General features: G+C 41.2%; 1 protein-coding gene across 2 annotated transcripts in view; it reads left to right on the plus strand.

Annotated features, from left to right (window-relative positions):
- The first annotated feature begins 2,283 nt into the window (after window positions 1-2,283).
- BCAS1 (brain enriched myelin associated protein 1) overlaps window positions 2,284-18,799 on the plus strand; it is a 57,204-nt gene continuing 40,688 nt past the window's right edge. The window contains exons 1-4 of one of the 2 annotated variants that reach the window (XM_069804922.1): window positions 2,284-2,375; window positions 7,798-7,871; window positions 7,977-8,055; window positions 17,888-18,471. In XM_069804922.1, coding sequence (XP_069661023.1) covers window positions 2,285-2,375; window positions 7,798-7,871; window positions 7,977-8,055; window positions 17,888-18,471 — 828 coding nt within the window. In that variant the 5' untranslated portion in view covers window position 2,284. Of the gene's footprint in view, window positions 2,376-7,797; window positions 7,872-7,976; window positions 8,056-17,887; window positions 18,472-18,799 lie in introns of those variants that run through there. The other variant, XM_069804914.1, reaches the window with a different exon arrangement.

The following is an 18,799-nucleotide window of genomic DNA, read 5'->3' on the forward strand; positions in this document are numbered from 1 at the left end:
GAATCTTAATGACATTTTCTTAAAGAAATTAAGTAATTCTGGAATTAAACATTTACATCCTGCATTTCAGAATTACTTCATGATAATATTTAAAACCAAGAAGAAAGACACACACACAAAAAAAAAAAGGTGACTGAAAACTAGTCCAGAGTCAATGAATGGTGACTGACTGGTTTCATAGCCAGGTTGGTATTTCGTGCCTTAGCCCACAGATAAGTTTTGTTGTCACCACCACATGTGCCATCCAGAGACCCTTCCCAAAATCATATTCTTTCTCTGGACAAGATTATGAGACTGAACTTGGGTATCTTCTGAGCTTGTAGTAGGCAAGGATTTGCAATACCTAAGGTGATAAAATAAGGCAAAAATGATAAAGATGCTTGACCCAATGCTTGAAGGCCTCAGGGAATCAGAATATCCACTCACCTTCCCATGCACTACTGAGGTGGTGGATATAATCAGAAGTTCTGTTTTCATGCTTACAGTTTCCTCATTGTCCTCTGAAACACTTGACACCCTTCACAGCAAGCACATCACCTTTGTTACAGATCTGTTTCTGTTTCTTTACCATGACTAACAACAGAATTCTTTTCAAAACCATAAAGCAACACAGAAATAGAAGTGCCTTCCGGATGATATAAGTCAATTGGGAAAAAGATCATGGGGATTGCAATGGTTTTCCAGTTTATTTGAATCTGGAGAAACATACTGTGCAGACAACGCACTACTTGAAACAAGCTGATTAATATATCTGAACACTTGAAGCTGACAGCCAAGTGATCTATGTACACCAGGCTTGGATGAAAGGAAGCTTAAAGAGAATTCTGGGAACCCCTGGCCTCAGGATATTTCATTAATAATTAAGGAGAAGTTGACATTGTGCTTTTAGTATCTTCACATCATGACAGTGTTAACAGCATTGCTGCTGTCACCGGCTGTGCTGGGGAGGAGCATGGTCTCTCTGAACCTTTCAACAGGAGCTCCAGCCAGTCCCCAAACTGGTTTATGGTATCGCCCTGCGTGAGTCTTTCACAACTCTGCTATCGCTTTCTCAAACTATAAAATAAGGAATTTTTTGTTGGTATTATGACAGCCTGTGGGAACCCCAGTTCCTGAAACCAAGTATTATTGGCTGAGGTGGTGTGAAAACTCAGAACAAAAAGCCTTTCCTGCTCCAGACACCTCCAGTCTGAGCGTGGGCTTAGTGACTCACTTAAGGGAGCAATAAATTGTGACAATAGGTTTAAAATATAAACACTTAGTCATTTGCACATTATGGAGGGATATTAAGATCCACTTTGACTACAGCAGTCATGTCATTAAATGTACTTTGGTATTTTCTGCCATTGTGGGAAAAATCTGTATTTGGAAGGGGTTTTTAGGTGTTCAGCACAGTCGTGACTTCTAACAACAGAGTGTCTGTGTTGCGCTGCCCTGCAGCCATAAAGTCAAGTATGTATTTGAACAGGTTTGGGTGGCCAGAATGCTCAAGACCAGAAAATATTTTGAGAAGGGCTAGGAAGGTGGACTACTCCACCCCTCTGTGTGTTGGCACCCAGTGTTTGTGAGCACTCCCTGGGCTGATTACGGGCGGCAGAGGCAGGGGCAGAGCCGTGGGGCTGGGCGAGCGGCATCTCGCTCCGACCAGCTCCTGCTCCCAGGGGTGCTGGGTGCCCCAGCCGCCCTCCCCCAGGTAAGTCCCGCTGCTGCTGGTGGTTTGGCTTTTCTTGGGTTTTGCTTTTGCTCTTCTTCTGCTGTCACTTCTGTCCCATGCTTGAGCAGAGTCCTGCATGCGCTCTTGTGCTAAATGATCTTGGGAGCTCCTGCAAGTGCTTTGCTTATTTTTTCTGGGCTTTAAAGTGTCTGGTATAAATTTTCCCTTTCTCTGCACTGGGGTTTTCTGCAAAAGAACAGAAGAACAAAAGGATCAACTTTCTGACAGAGCATTTCTACCAGCCAGGTTGGGATTGTTCACCTCTGCGGCACTGTTGAACTGTTCCCTCCCTGAAAGCCCAGGGTGTGAATGTTTGAACTATTTTGCTTTTCCCATTTGGCTACAATGCAGAGTGGCTGAAAGAATTGTATTAAAAACTGCCCCTAGAGCCTTAAGGACTGTAATTCTGCATGTCCTGGATGCACGGGCAGCTGCCAGGTTGCTATTCATATTGTTCTTGGGTGTTCCTTGTTTGCTCTAGGTGAGTCATCTCAATCTTTCCTTCCCCTGTCCCTCCACTGCTGTCTATTGTGTGTCCGCTTCTCCTCCTTAGCCACTGACGATGCTCAGATGCGTTTGTCCCCTGGTTTCATCATACCCAACACGTGTCTGAGTTATCTTTTTTCTGCAGGAGAGCAGCTGAGAGCTGCACTGAAGGAAGGTAAGGAGACTTTCTAAAACTCTGTCCTATTGCTAGTCCTTCCTTGTCTCCAAATGAATCAGAGCAGGAGCTTCTGCTTTTCTAGCTGGACACTGACATGTGCCCATGTTCACCTGTTTTCCGAGAGGCAGGAGAAAGGGCAGGGACAGTCTAAAGAGCTGAGGATCCAGTCCTTGCCCTGCGGCCATAATGGAGACTGGTTTTTGCATGAATTAATGCACGCTAGGTCCTTCCTCTGCCTCTGGAATATACACAAGTTTATTTAAGTCTTTCCCCAACACCTGCAGAGTGGACATATCTATAATGAAATGAGATGCAAAGAGAACTAAGTAAAGTTGATTATTTTTTCTGACATTTAAGTACAACATGTGGCAAGTTTTAGTGAAGAATTGTGTACTTTTTTTATTAATAGACACTGTGACACAGGCGATTGTAATATTCTAGGTTGGTCAGTACATTAGAAAGGTCAGGCTTATCTGGCTTTAGCCAGAGTATACAGTAGATCATGGATTTTGTCATAATTTTCTCTTGTAGTTTTCAAAGGTTTTACCACTCTGCCAGGACCAAAACAATTGTTTTTGAGAGTGAGAGAAAAAGGAGAATTTTACCAAGCCTTGAGCTCATGGTCGGGGCACACTACAGTTCATCTAAAGTTAAAAAAAATCTAAAAAATACAATTATTTTCTGCATTACAATAGAAGCAGTGGAGCATAATTTGGAAAAGGAACTGTTTCAGAGCTGTGTCTGATCTGGAGGCTGGTAGTTCATGTTCCTTTTTAAACCAGTTGGGCTGCATTCCAGCTGGTCTGAATGAGCCCCCCCCCCCCCCCAGGGATAATATGCTTGAAACTTAATTTAAAAACCTGTATCTAGAAAGGAAGCCTAAGGATGAGAATAAGCTTACTCCCATTCCTCCTGACTTCTAAGGGGTTTCTTCTCATTTTGAAAAAAGTCCTTGCATCAGGATCATCTCTTTTCCTCTCAGTCTCTGAAAAGTGTCTTGTCTCTGTAAATGTTGTCAAATCTCCTCTCATAAAATAGACATCTTGCCAACAACACCTCCCAGGTCTAGTGGAGGTTTGCCCCATACTCACAGCTTACTACAGAGACCAGCTTTGTACTTTTCAGACATAGAACGAAGGACACAAATAGGTCCTGCCTGCTGATTGTACCACTAATAAATAACCATGATTAATAACCGAGACAAAACAAAACCACCCAATGGAGACTCAAAGTCAGCATCCCAAGAGTAGGGTTCCCAGCTGGACAGAGGTCCTCAGTGATTGACAATCTCTGATTCTGCCCACTAGAAACAAGCACATGGCCAGATCCTGAGAGTTCCCCAAGACTCACAGTTCTCAGGCAAGTCACTGCACACTGGGAGTCCTCAGCATCTTTTACAAATCCGTTTGCTTGTGAGGATTTTAGCTGGGTGCCAAGATGGGGCTTGGTGCTTAGCTTTTGGCAGCCCACGTTCAAAATGGTGGTCTTCGTAAACTCATTGGTGAAAAAAGACACCAAATGAGAGCTTTGTGGGAGCCCCTTATTTTTCAGAAAACCTCTTTGGCTCCACGTTTAGGAATTTTAGCTTCAACAGAAGGTGTTTCAAATGAGAGAAAAATGGATTTGTTCATATAAACTAGAGGCCTGAACACTTTGGGAAAAATGTAACCATTTTATGTTAATGACAGAACTGGAGTAGCTCGTTTATGCAGCTCTAGAGCCACATACGAGTGCAATCAGGTGCAATAGTCTTTACAGCAGCAATTTCTAGATGCAATGGCAGCAATGAATAGCTGTGACATTACTTGCTTGGCAACTTGAAACTCTGCCAATGTGATACCATTTTGTATGTGTGTATTATCACTTCTGCTGATACTCAGTTTTGTCTATAGGTGGCAGTGACCTTTCATTTTTTCTTTAAAATAGGCCAGAAGCACACATACATACCTATCTTCCTAATTTTACTGAAGGATCTGGGCCAGGACTGTGAGAGTGTGTGGTTGACTGAGCTCTGTACCCAGAGGAATGGCCACAGGCTTGTCACCTTTCTTCAGTAGCCACTTTGCCCCAGAGCATGCCAAACGTGCAGTTGTAATACTGCTCATACAGTGTAAAACTCAGTGCAATACAATAATCAATTACTGTTGCAAGGAAGGAAAAAGTCTGAAGACATATTATATATGTGCATGGTGGAGAACTGCATTTGGTGTTTTGGGATCATATTCCCCAGAGGGTTATGTAGCAAGTTTGTCCCATTTTTAGCAAAAATAGCCTCCAAGTCTTGTCCAGCTTTCTATGCGAGAGAAGGTTCTGGTGAGTGAAAAATCTTTAAAAATTTCACATAACCACCGTGTGTGTTTTATTTCAGTGAGAATTATAAACTTCACTGTAGAGAATGGGTAATCTCTCCTAGAGCAACATATGCCAGAGACCAGAGCCTGTGATTTCTGCTCTGTATCAGTTAAAGATAACTCACCTGACGTGAGTAGAGTTGCATCAACAGGAAACTGGAGCAATTGAGAATCAAGCTACAAATCATTGTCAAAATAAATAAATTAAAAAAAGGAATTTGTTTCTCTCATTCCCTGTGGATACGTACTGATTTGACAGCACATGTGAAAAAGGAAGCACGTAACCTGCAAATACTCCATCCTCTGCTTAAGTTGTCTCCTGGCATAAACCAGGCAGCCTTGTGAATGGAAAACAAAAGTAAATCCTCCAGATTCAACCAGATACTAAATTTACCATTGAGACTAAGCAGTAGGATTTGAATCTTGTTTTCTTCTCTTCTGATAGGATAATGCTTAAAGTTGCTAGGAAACAGAATTACATAGCAAGGACAAGAGGCCATTGTACCTCCATGGGGAAATGTTGGCTGTTTTCCACCATAAATCAGAAGTTCTGATTTATAGTGGAAACATCAGCTGAGAAGATAAAAACCCTGTAAAATAACTCTGCACTCTGAAATCAAGGCTCAGTCCTACAGCCACTATTTATGCAGCCATTCTCAGCAGCACACCACTGCGGTTCATGTTTCTGCATCAGCGGGGGCCGTTCAGCGCAGCATTAGGCACTTCGTGGAGAACAATAACCATCTCTGGAGAGAGGCCCAGCTTAGATTTCACATCAGCTAAGATGCAGCATAAAATAGAAGCCAGATCTGGACCATCCCTGTAAAGCAAAGGTTTGTAGATTGAGGTTAGGAAAAAACCACAACCAGCTTGAGCTCTGTAAACAGTAACTGGAAGCAGACACCTGGGGCTATGGGCTGAAAGGAAAGCTGCTCCCAGTTCTTGCATTCAAATTCTAGTGAGCAAGATTTAGCAAAACTACTCTTTTCCTTCTTTTCTCCAATTGCCAAGGGTTGTTTAATTAAAACACTAAAGAAGTTGCTCTCATCCTTACCTCAGCGCCTTCACTGATTCATACAGGCATAAACCAGAGCAATAATAAAACAGAAGAGCACTTGGTACCCGTGGTGGCTGTGCAGGACATCTAACAGCAAGAGCACTGAGGCTGGAGCTGGATCCAGCCCTCTGCCTTCCTCTCTTTGGAGACCTTACTCCTTCAAGGTGTGCCTTAGAATAGTTTCTGCTTATTGTTTATTTGTGTAGCTTTAACAGTATATATACATATATATCCTGAGCCAAAGTCAATAGGAACCTTCCTCTTGACTTCAGTCTGATTTGCCCTTCAACCATGTTGTGGGGAGTGTGTTTGGTCTTGTCGTGGTCTAACCCCAGCCAGCAACTGAGCACCACGCAGCCGCTCGCTCACTTCCCCCCCACCCAGTGGGATGGGGGAGAGGATCAGGAAAAAAGTAAAACTTGTGGGTTGAGATAGGAACAGCTTAATAGGACAGAAAGGAAGAAAATAATAATGATAATAATACCAAAAATAAAATGGCAATAATAATAATAATAATGATAATAATACCAAAAATAAAATGGCAATAATAATAGGAATATACAAAATAAGTGATGCACAATGCAATTGTTCACCACTCACCAATTGATGCCCAGTTAGTTCCCCAGCAGCAATCTGTCCCCCCAGTTTATATACTGGGCATGACATCCCATGGTATGGAGTATACCTTTGGCCAGTTTGGGTCAGCTGCCCTGGCTGTTTCCCATCCCAACTTCTTGTGCCCCTCCAGCCTTCTTGCTGGCTGGGCATGAGAAGCTGAAAAATCCTTGACTTAGTATAAACACTACTTGGCAACACCTGAAAACATCAGTGTGTTGTCAACATTATTCTCATACTAAATCCAAAAATAACACCATACCAGCTACTAGGAAGAAGATTAACTCTCCCAGCCAAAACGAGGGCAGGCCCCAAAGAATTTACAGTCCTAAAGCATAGCAAGCTCAGAGGGTACATAAATGTATTTTAAATTAAGAGGAAAAGAAAAGAAAAAAAAAAAAAAACCCCAACAGGTTTGTGTGTACTTGTACATAGCAAAAAGGCTAAAATTGAATCAAATACATTGCTCCTGAACCAAAGTTTAAAGAAATCAGAACAGTTTCACTAAGTGTTGAATTATCTATGGACTAATAGTCATTAACTAGCTAAGATTATGCCTGTATTGTAGTAAGAGCCATGACTCCAGTAGGTGTGAACATAAGAAAGCCATTTTAAAACTAAATTGTTTGGGTATCAGTAGTGCTGCACCTGTGGCAACGCAAGATGCTCAAAAAACACATCCAGGACCACAGATGAACGCTGTGGTGGCTGGTTCGTGTTGTCTCTGACTTGCTGCAGCTACAGTCTTGGCAGTGCTTGAACTAGCCAAGAAAATGTAGCTGGGTTACTTCTGTGAGCTGCAGTTGACTGGCAAAGCTGTCTAGAGCAAGCCAAATACTTCCATAGCCACAGGTGAGAATTTTCCCCAGAAGTTTTGTTATACATAACCGCAGGACATAGAGGGCCTAATTTTTCAGAGTTTACATGCATGATATCTTTACATGCTGCCTCTTTTTTCTCTTCTTTTTTTTTTTTTTTTTAAATGAAACCCAAGCAAAAATATAAATCCCCACCAAGCTGCTGTAATTTATTCATATATTTTGGTCGTCTTCTCTTTATTCTGCTGCTAACTCCATCTTATTATCTACTGAGTCCTAACAAATGCTGCAGGTGTGACTGCATCCAGTTTTCCTCAACAAACAAGAAAAGTTTGTTAGCTTGTACCGTTTTTAGTGAGCAGCTGTGAGCCCCTGTGCTTAACTGGGTTTGAGAAGGACTGGTTGGTACAGACTGATGACTAGGGCAGGTGCCTTTGGGAAAGGAGCTGGGTCTCATTAGGAATTTAAACAGCCTGTCAAAGTCTGTCACCATTGGCTGTTTCTTAATTTGAATTAGGTGGTAAATTGATATTAATGAGAAAGAAGGGGCTATTTGGGTTTTTTCCTCCTTTTTACAGGAACTATGGGGAATACAATGAGTGTCCCAGAGGAAGCTGAAGAAGACAATTTGTGCACAGTAAAGAGCTACCAGGTAAGCAAGAACTGCCCATTCTCACCTTCCCTGGCTATTGCATATTGCAATTTTTAAATCCCATTATGTAACTGGTCCGAAGAACTGTATTATTTGCTATTTCAGGCTCTATCTGAATCTCCTAACAATATTAAAAATGGATCTGCAGCATTTGTTCAGAGTCATTCTGCAATGAATGGTGAAGGTATGTACTGGGAAAGGGTGGCATATTTGCACTTCTTTTGCCGCCAGACAGGCAGAGAGAGGCTTGTAGTAGAGCAACAATAAATATTGGTGCATGGTCTCAAATTAAGATGAATCCATGTTTCAACTCTTACTTGTGAATCAGTAGATGTGGCTTTTCAGATGCTTGAAAGTTTAAAGATAACAAAAAGTAAAATAGGAAAACATTTTCAAAGTACTCTGGAAGCTGTTTGTTTAACTGTTCTAAGAATTTTGTTCTGCATCTGGTCCACAAAAAGTGGTTTTATGGACTGAAGATTTTGGTTAGCATGAAGTTTTACAGGGCAGGAGTGGTTTGGCACTGATCCCTTTCAGGTTGCTGCACAAACCTCAGGGTGTCCTGTGATAAAGTACATCTGCCTGGGCTCTGGTGGAAATAGTGCCTCCAACAAGCCTTGGAGGAATTGTTCCTGCAAGGAGCACAAATTGGAGCTCTTAAAAGGGGCATGATGTAGCAATGGCACCGATGCAAGGATCAGTGGTCTGTTAGTGAGGTTTTGTGTTTGTGGGGGACACAATGAAATGCTGGTTTGCAGACTGGAGTAAGAGAGCAGTTCGTGTGCTGGAAAGGAGAGCAAGTTGCCTTTAAATAATGTCATGGCATCCCTGCAGCTAGCAGGGAGTTACCAGGTGATGATGTTGTGCTCAGATGCCAGATTGAAATATCCACTGGTGGGGAAACTGATAGTCTGGAGCCAGTGTAGGAGACTATTAAAAAAAAAAAGGGGGTGGGGTTGAGGACTGAATGCATTGAAAAAAGTAAACTTATGTAGGCTAGAAACTGAATTTGTTGAGCTTTAAAATATTCCCCAACTACTGTGGAAAAGTAACCTTTGTGAGGCAAATGTTTGTGCTGTTGATCAGGCTGCTTTACTTTGCCAAACCCATTCTCCGGTCACAGTGGGCACAACTCTGGCACTATACAGAAACTGGGCTGTTTATATGGAGACCCCCTATAATTTTCTCTTTATAAAAGAAATCAGCAATGTGCCCTAGACTTAAGGGTCTATCCCCAAATTGCCTAATAGTGATGCCTGAAGACAAGCAGGCTAGAACAGTACAAAGCTTTGCAGAAAAGGAGTAACTTGGGATGGATAGAGGAGCTAAGACAGTAACGGGCCAGCAAAATGGCTACTGTATTGCTCTGGGTAATGCTGAGCTGCTTACCGTGGAGCTCAATGTGTCTCACTTGATTTAAGCTTTGTAAGGAGCTTGAGGAAAGTGTTTCAAGGGATACCTGAGGTTGGCACAACAGGAGTTCACCCTGCTGATCTGGCATTTTACCTATGTGACTCTAAGGGGTGCTTACCAAGTGCCCCAGGTTGTTACCATATCGAGTGTAGGAAAGGGTGATGGAATCATGCAAGCCCAAAAGAAATGTATTAGTATAAATTATTTAAAGCACAGAGTAATACTGTATTAAGTTGAAAAAGGGAAAAAGAAGGGAGTAGGAAGCTGGTTTAGGGGGACTTATTTTAGTGACTGCAATAAAAGACATTCTTTTGAAACATTCTGCATGCACTTGGCCTTCTGGGGGTTTTTTGAGCAGTTTAACTTTAATAAAAGAAAACTTTACAAAATTCTTTGCAAGCTGGTTACAAAAAAATGAAAAAAAAATTTAAAATAAAATCCTGGTCCTAGCTACATGTTCTCATCCACAAGATTGTAAAATCTTAGGAACCACCTCTGCGTTTTTTTGTGAAGCCATATTTCTGATACTTTCAGTAGCAATTTCAACAAATGATAAGATAAATGTGAGCATGTTTTTGTTCATCTAAACATTTCCATCTTGTTCTCTGATATCTGGTCCTGCATTCTTGAGTAGGTGCATTGCTTTGACTTCAAAGATATCAAACAATTATTTGTTACCAATGAAATATGTGTAGGGATATTTTTTCTGTCCTGTTTGTCATTTAGAAAAAGTGTCTGGCTGTGAAACCTACCGTAATGTGGTAGGCATTATACCTGCTGTGAGGTTGTTACAACGTAATTGCCTCTGGACCTGAGGTTTTGCAGTGAAATGCCACTTCTGATCCTGAGCTGGGTCTTAGTGGTACCTTTCATATAAAGAAATCTACTTTGCCCTCATTTTAGAGGTAGTAGACTCTCTTGAAGAGAGCAGAGCATGTCTAATCTGCAGTGAGATCTTTGTAAACAAAATTTAACTATGTCAACTGCCTGTGTTTGAATTCCAGAGAACTTGGGTTATAGCACAGTAATTTATAGAGCTAGATAAGTGACAGCTGGGGATGCAGCATGGCTGATGTTATTACCAAGAGGTCAGTCCTATTTACCAGAATTTATTCAAATTGTGTCACAAGACTGATGTTGTAATCCTGACCACCTTTTTCCTGTTACTGTTATAGGATATATTAGATATAACTCGACTACTGCCAGGGCACCTAGAGCATGGGGGGTGATGACAACTTGTTTCTCTTTCTCTGTACACTAATGAAATAAAATCAATATGTCCCTATTAGGTATAAACTGTGGGTGTTTGTGTAGAAATTGCATAGTTGGTGGAGGTATGGGTAAATTGCTACTCAGTAAGGACATCCCATTTCAGACCTATTTGGGTGGTGGTCATAGCAGGACAGCAACCAAGTTTTGGAGTGATCACACCAGTGGCAGGCTGGACCCTGGGCTCCCCATGGAAAGATACCTGTCAGCACCTGAGCCCCACTTCCAGTGCTGACATCTTGAAAATCTGGTGTGAACTACATGGCCTGAGCATTAAAAATTTAGCTCCAAGTAGTTTTGAAAAGTTATCTCCCAATATTCATGGGTAATTGCTCTCATCCACAGATGTGCGTGTCTCTCCTCACCTTTCAGCACCTCATTAATTTCTCCTTCCACCTCTTGTTGGCTTTGGAGCCTTTTTCTGCAGCACTCATTTGGAGCAGCATTGCTTCAGCTCACATCTTTGCAGATTCAGCCACATTAATTTTACCAGCTTTTTCCTTGCATTGGGTTTCTTTCTGTTTTCAGAATACAATTAAACCCAACAATTTTATCCAATCTCTGTGAGGAAAGAAAATATTATTTTATTATTCATTGTTAAAAGAACCCCCTCAGCCTGTTACATCCAGTTGAAAAAAAATCTAAGCTTAGACAAAAATAATCAAAGACTGGTATGGCAATATGCAGATGGTACTGATTACAGTTTAGAATCTCTGTTCCATGGCTAATTTCCTAATGCCATCAAGCTATAATAAGTCGGTTTAAACAGTTGCCTACTAGAAAATAAAAGCCTGTAGCTGTGTGTTTCTGCTGGTGTAAACCAGCAGATTTCTGGGAAGTAAATAAAAGCCAGATGATTTACACTGTCTGAAGACCTAGAAAATAAGTGTACATTTAACTCTTAATATATAAAATGAAGCATATGGCATTGTTTTACTTAAGTGGATTACCTAATTAATGCAATAACTAAATCAGTTTAAGTAGCAAGTTGAAAAATTGAACTGTCTTGTGTGATATTACTTATATTTTAACTTTATTAATGTTTAAAAAGCAGTTAAAATCATTAACTACTTAGATATCACTGAAATCTCCCTGGTTTGTGTAATGTAATCAAGGTCTTGCTGAAACAAAAGTGCAAGTGCTGTTTGGACATAGAAGTTGTTCCTATAGAAAATGCAGTTGATAGTATTTCTAAAATGAAATAATGCAAGAAATAGTACTGTAATCTATTTTATGGTCATAAAGTGAGCACTTCTGGAGAATACAAAAGAGCTGCAAAAAAGGCAAGTGAAGCAAGAGGATTTTATTAATAGTGTTAGATGTATGTTTGTGGTCTTTGTCTTGTTAGTTTGCATTTCTGTGATTGCCAGTGATCTGACCATGTGCTGTGCATTAAATGGTATAGTTGATAAATGAGTCTATGAAATCTATATCTGCCAATATAATGAAAAAAGAATCCAGAGAGTTAACTTAATATGACCAAAGGAAGTAATGTTATTTGGAAGAGCCCCGTCACCATCTGCTTCACATCTGGGTGAGCAGATTGGCGACTGGTTCCCTACATTTGCTGCTTCTGCTCAAACAGGCTGACAGATGTGTGGACTTAGGGATTCTTTCCATGACTTGCCTTTCCTGCTCCTAGTGATTATCAGGGCCGCAGACATTGCACGGAGTGCCAGCATCCATCTTCTCTTCCTGTAATGCCATTTAAATAGTAGTGGTGCCCTTACTGCTACTTCATGACATGTTGCTTTGCAAGCAAAAGGATAGCATATTTGATCCTGACTTTTCCTAATGTGTTGTGTTGGCCTTTTTGAACTTTAATATAAGTACTTGGCAGACAACAGGTAGGGGGAAGAAGGCCAGAACTAAAAGCCATGTATCTCTGAGATTTGCACTACATAGAGCAGAAATATATCAAGAAGACAAAATGGGGAAAAAAATTGTTTGTATTTGGGTGGCAATTACATGCAGATGAAAACAATGACCTGCTCATAAAAAGAAATATTACACAAGGAAGAAAAGTTCAGTTAAGATGCAACTCCTTTATTCCAGGGGATAAATCTGATTCAGCAAAATCTGCTACTAGCTGGTATCTAACAGAAAGGGTGTATTGCAATAACTCTGTGTGCCTGTAAGGTGTGAAACACAAGGCATTGTAGGTTTTGGGGGGTTTTTGTTTTGGTTGGTTTTTTTTTTAAAGAATGATCATTACTCTTCTTGCTGCAAGCTTCTCTCCCTCTATTTTCATTAATTCCAGTAAATCTGTTCGGTAAACAACAATGCTAGCTAACAGTGAAAGAAAATTATTCTCAGAACATAAATGTACTGGCAACTTTATTTGCATGGGATAGCTGAGCAAGACTGCAAAATAATTTTAGTATCTTTTTTCATAAGAAAGGGAAAAATTTTCTTATTTTGGATTTCTTTAATGCTCTTGAAAACTCAGACTTGTCACAACAGTTTTTTGGGGTCTCCTGCACAAATACAAGGTATGCTTGGGAGATCTGAAAATTCTACATCTACTGTAGCATTATGATACCAACTCAGTTCTAAATAACAGAAGGAAAAAATTAACCTACACAATATCTGTACAAATATATCAGAAATGTAAATTAGAAAACTAGCTTTTTGTTGCTAGGTATTTAGATTTTTAAGCCCAGTATTTGCTACAGTAATTCATTCAGGGCTATTATAATCCATTGTGTTGGCCTACACTGATGGACTTCAGTGCCAAATTTTGCCTTGTAGCCCATAATGGTTCCTTCCTGGCCATTAAAATCCACTGTCTCCATGATTATCTGAACTCCAGGGAACAAGATAATGCTGTGGTACTATAAATACATTGCTAAGCAAAATATCTGTTTGTAACTGGCTTGTATTCAAAATAGTCAAAGATACTAAAACTGTATTTGTAGCTAATGGCTTGTTCAGTTTAAAAAAAAAGATTTTTTTTTTTTCTATTGTCAAAAGCAACATCATCAGAAAACATTTTCTCCTAGCATTTATTTTATGGCATGTTCACATGCTAGTGGCCTACAGGAGGAGATATCTATGCTGAAGACCGTGCCAATTCAAGTTGTTCCTCATTCAACAGCTAAATATTACTTGCACTATGAAAGAGTCAGTAGGATAAATAGCAGGAGGTGAGAAGCTGCCAATGTAAGACATCACAGGACCTTATTTTATATGTTCCCTATGTGTAAGTATTAGCCATGAGGGTGCATATAACTGCTGAAACCAGACTAGCAATCAAAGGCTAAGGAAAAGGAGCATGTTTCAAGAAAGCATTTGAAGGATTTAACTTGGGCAAACTGAGCATCAAAAATAGATGCCTACCTAGTATGTAGCTTAGGCTGCTGCCAGGAATAAAAAGAGCAAACTAAGCTTCAGAGAAAATGGGGTTATAGTGAAGGAGGAGGTAAGGCAATCTGGAAGTGCTGGACAGAATTGCTTTTGGTCCCACTTGAGGGAGTTTGGCTGCCATCTGTTATGTGCACCAGGCTGAAGTCTGGTTATATTCCCACTGATTAGCAAAAGCAAATCAGCTGACAAAAGCTTGGGCAGCCTTTTCCTTTGTCAGACTGGTGGCTCTGAACTTCTTTTCATGTCAGTAGCGTCCTCAGGATTCCTGCCTGCATCTGCCATTCCCTCCAAGTGCTGCGTCTTGGTCCCAAAAACATGTGAAATAAGTGCTTTGCTGCAGGCACTCTACACTGATGCTTTCTGAGCTCTGCTGCCTGCCCACGGGCTTCTGGGTACATTAGCTCACATAATGAAGAGAAATAATTCCATACCTACATGGTCCATTTTGCAGCTCACATGGCTTGTGCTCACCTTAAGGCTTTGTCCATTACAATATTTTATTTGCTGGCTCTGTCTATTAAAACCTAAGCACTTGCTTTTTAAAATTCAGTGCTAATTCTGCAGACTTGGTCCCAGTCTGTGTCAGCAAACAGTGCTGTTCTTCATTCTCAGCCTATGGAAGTGCCTAAAATGCTAAAGTCAAGGATACAAAAGGAAAGGGGAGAAAGTCTGTCAGCAATTCTGAGCAGGGAAATGGCATTGACATAACATTGCACTAACCATTACTCTTATCTGTACAGTTTTTCTTATAAGTCAAGGAAAAAATGTCTGTCTTATCTAGCAAATTTCAGAAAAAATGTCCTTATTTTGAGCATATTCTTACAGAAGAGGGACTTTGTGCAGCTATAGTATTGCCTTTTTAACATATTCTGACGAAGTGAAGGGGAAGGAAGGACAAATCTTCTGTAGCGTGACTGTCTTTTGTTAAATACTTGAAAGGAAAATGCCTGTGTAGTAGTAGTATGGAATGCAACCTCACAGCGGTGCTGTAAATTGTATATTGATTTTAGTTTCAGACCAGTTATTAATCTCATTCAGAGTGAGCAGCTTTGATCTACTTGCAGACCTGGCCTAGAATTTGGTAGGTTTTGCTTCTATTCCTAATTCTGCCTCTGGATTGTGGCATAACTTTGGAAAGAATGGCACTTCTGTGTCTCTCTAAAACCAAAAATATCAGGCACTTTTCATCCAAATCCTGCAATTTCAAAGCCTTTCTCCTTCACAGTTTGCTGTGAATATAGCATGAGTCAAACTCTTCTGTTCAGCCCACCACAGTAGTGCCTCCTCTCTGGTGGTGGGATCTGCTTTGCCTGGTGTCTGAGCAGACTTTCCCCAAAACAGTTTGAACTGTTTTGACACAAGAGATGCTGCAGAGCTCATGCCAGTGATATTTTCCAGGTCTTTCATTCCTTCCATGATAATTAGAGATAAAAGGAGCTTGATAGGTTCATGAGCTACTTTTTGTTTGGTTGGTTTTCTTAATGATGAGCTTATATTCCTATTTTTATACTAAAGACAGTTTTCCTGTGTTTCATTTTTTATCTGTTACATAAAGCAGAAGTTCAGCATCTGTTACAATTATTTTCCAATGGATATTGTTTCTGCTTTCTTTAGCTGGGGAAGGGTTTGCTTTTTGCTTCCTTCCCAAGTTTCCAACTATAATTAGAAGTTAGTACTTCAGTACTTTTTCATATAGTACTACAGGAGGCTTAGGAAACTAACTGTTACTTAGTGGCCCTGACTGAATAGGTGGTTGAGTAGCTAGTTATTTGTGCCTTTTTTTTTGCATGTCAGTACGTTGAAATAGGTGCTTATGAAATATTGCAGAAGAATATTGCTGGCAAAGGATTCTTGCCAGTGTGAGTTATTTTCTTACATGAATAGTAACAGAGAGAATCCAGGGATAGAAATTTTCTCTATTAGAGTACACACAAAAGTGAAAATCTATTTACTTGAACAGAACAGGTTGTACTGAGGTGCTCTGCGTGCTTGCATAGGCCCAAAACACAATAAGAAAGCAAATGTCAGATTAAAAATGCTAGAAGTAAAGTTAGGAGCCAGCTCCCTGGCAGCTGGTAAAATGCTGGCCGCAGTTGTGAATCCTGCCACCGCAGCCTTTACTTTGTCAGCTCTTGCCTCCACTGCTGGCAAGTATTTCAGTAAAGTCACTTGAGATTCACGCTGACACGCTGCTACACTCCGGCACTTCTCATCTCTGGGGTTTACTGGAGCTCCCACCTCTTGTTAGTCAGGACCACCCCTGAACCGCGAAAACGAGGGTCCGGTGGGGACCCTTGGTCACTGAGTGAAGGCTGTGGGGACGGGGATGTCACAGCTGGATGCTGGGGCTCTGTTGTCCTCCTGCATAAGACCAGGGTCCTTGGGCACTGCTGCAGGAGGATGGTATCAAAGAGATACAGGGACGCGTTCGGGAGTGCCTGCTGATGCTTGTGCATTATGCAAAATGCTTGGAGGGGGATGGTGGAAAGTTGAGGTAATTTTGCCGTGAAAAGCTAAGGGGTAGTTTTGCAAGCTGGCATCTGAAATGTTCTGCTTTCCTTATCTTAAAAAGGAATTTAAAAAATGAAACTGAACACTGAAGATCTGTACTGTGGAAGACAGGTGTTTTAGTCAGGTTTTGTTGGTATCTGGGGTTTTATTTCTGTTAATGTAAAATGTGAAGGGCATAATATTGACTAGACTATTACAATTATTTGAAATAATTTCAATTTTGCACTGAACCTGACAATTTTAAAATTCTAATTTAGCAAGTCAGTTTGAGACTGTCAGTTTTTCACAGTTATAATTACGTAGATCTAAATGCATCCTTGAAATCTGTGGCTATGATTGACAGGGAAATCAGATATATATTCTAGTCAAAGTAGGGAAGAGAAGCTCAAGCTGAGGGAGAGCTGTAAGGTTTACCTCTTGACAAGCCACCTCTTGTTTACTGGGGTTTCACACCACATAATCTGTGATTCAGTCTTCCATCCACAGAACAGATACAAGAAAGATTTTTTTTTTTCTTTTGTCTCCTGTAAAGCAGGAGCCTTCTGCTCCTGTCTGCATATACAGCATTAGGGATTTTCGCTTCAGCTGTATTATCAAAGGGCCATTGTACTATAAAATCATAAAACATACTTTTCAGATGAAAGATTTTTTCACATCTGAAGTGTGATGGCCGTGTGTGTACACAAGGGGGAATCATTTGTGAGAATTTTGAGGGGGTGGAAATGTAATTAAGAGCCATATTGTTTGTGTGTAAAAAGAGTCAGAAAAGTAAGGATAAGAAGCCTGGCTCAGATGTGATTTATAAGTATCCAAATCAGACTTAAACTAACCTACAGACTATAGAGGAGAAGTGCAAGTAGAAACTGCACTATGGAGAGTAGGCAGCAAGGCAAGGAACAGTGTTGGAAAAATGAATGAAATGAGTTATGACTGCTCGGCCCTGTGAGGAGTTTGGCAAGCCAGGAAATGAAATCAGTCCTTGCAGTTTCCATTCTTTTTTCCCACTTAGCTTTGACAGAGGAAAGTGTAACATTAATATAGAACTGTCAAGTTTTATTGATTTTTTTTTTTTTTTTTTTTTTTTTGCATATCACTTCTTTAGTTTTAATTGGAAAGCAAAATATCCTCAGCATGTCCACTGGGCTAAGTAGTCAAAACCCTGGGCTGTTACTCGAGCAGCTGAGAGGGGCTGTGGAGAATGTAAAACTTGCACCAACTTCAGTGAGGAATGACAGGAAAGAAAATCAGATGGGCAGGTCTGATAGATGAGCAGCAGCTCGTATTTAGCACCAGAAGACAACGGGGTCTCTAAACAAGCTGCACTCTGTGTGGTCCTCCCCGAGGCTCCACGTTTCAGAATTAGTTTATTAAAGAGCAAGGTCCCCATGATTAATTGTACAACCAGTATAACTTCGTTGCTGTGTTGGATAATTACTGTTTTATGCTTCTGTTTGTAGTGGATGCAAAGGCAAGTGTTGCACGGGATAATGTGGCCGTTTCTTCCCCAAAGACAATGGAGCAGAGCCCCGTTCCCGACGCGGGCGGGCAGAGTCTCGGGAGCGCTGCCAGGAGAGCTCTGCCATCCGCTAAATCCCACTCTGTCTTTGCGTTTTCATGGTCTGTACCAGGGCGTACTGAAGATCCAGCTACAGATTCATCAGTTGGATCGGCGAAACTTGATGTCAGCTCAGAGGCGCCCGGAGTGAACAAAGCACCAAGTGACAGCGTGGAGGTTCCCGCGGCAGCTGCGCGGGAGGAAGGCACGCATAAAAACCTGACCGGGGCCCCGGCAGCGGCATCGCTTCGTGACATCGATCTCACAGCCCCAGTGACACCTGAGGGAGGGGATGCAGCTGCCTCAAAGCCGAAACAAGTAACCTTCTTTGACAGGATCTTCAAACTGGAGAAGGGAAAGGAAAGGAGTAAAACGCAAATTGATACCCAGGAGGAAAGGCAGACTTCAGACCTTCCTGACGGGTGCATCACAGCGAAAGAGGCTGCTGGATTACAGAGCACATCAAACAGTGTCCCGCAGGGGAAGGCAAGTGCTTGAGTAGGAATATCCATTTCACTCTTAATGAAACCTCTTAGGAATACTAATAGCGCAGGACAACTCCATGTCATGATGGCTGTGTGAATGAATCGGTGTTGCTCTTAAAAATTATTGCAGGTAACCCCCCACAGGGGTGGCTGAATGGAGGTATGGAAGAAGAACCCATGGTGGAGTGGTAACCGCTCTGATGTCTGCCTCATGACTAAATGCTGGCACCTGACATCGCGTTTAAATTCATTTGTATTTCTACGAAAGGTTTGGGCAAGATAGCTGTGTTCATGCTCCAATTGCCAGGATGATGAACAGCAGCCAGCTA

Source organism: Haliaeetus albicilla, chromosome 2, assembly GCF_947461875.1.
Source record: "Haliaeetus albicilla chromosome 2, bHalAlb1.1, whole genome shotgun sequence".
NCBI lineage: Eukaryota > Metazoa > Chordata > Aves > Accipitriformes > Accipitridae > Haliaeetus > Haliaeetus albicilla.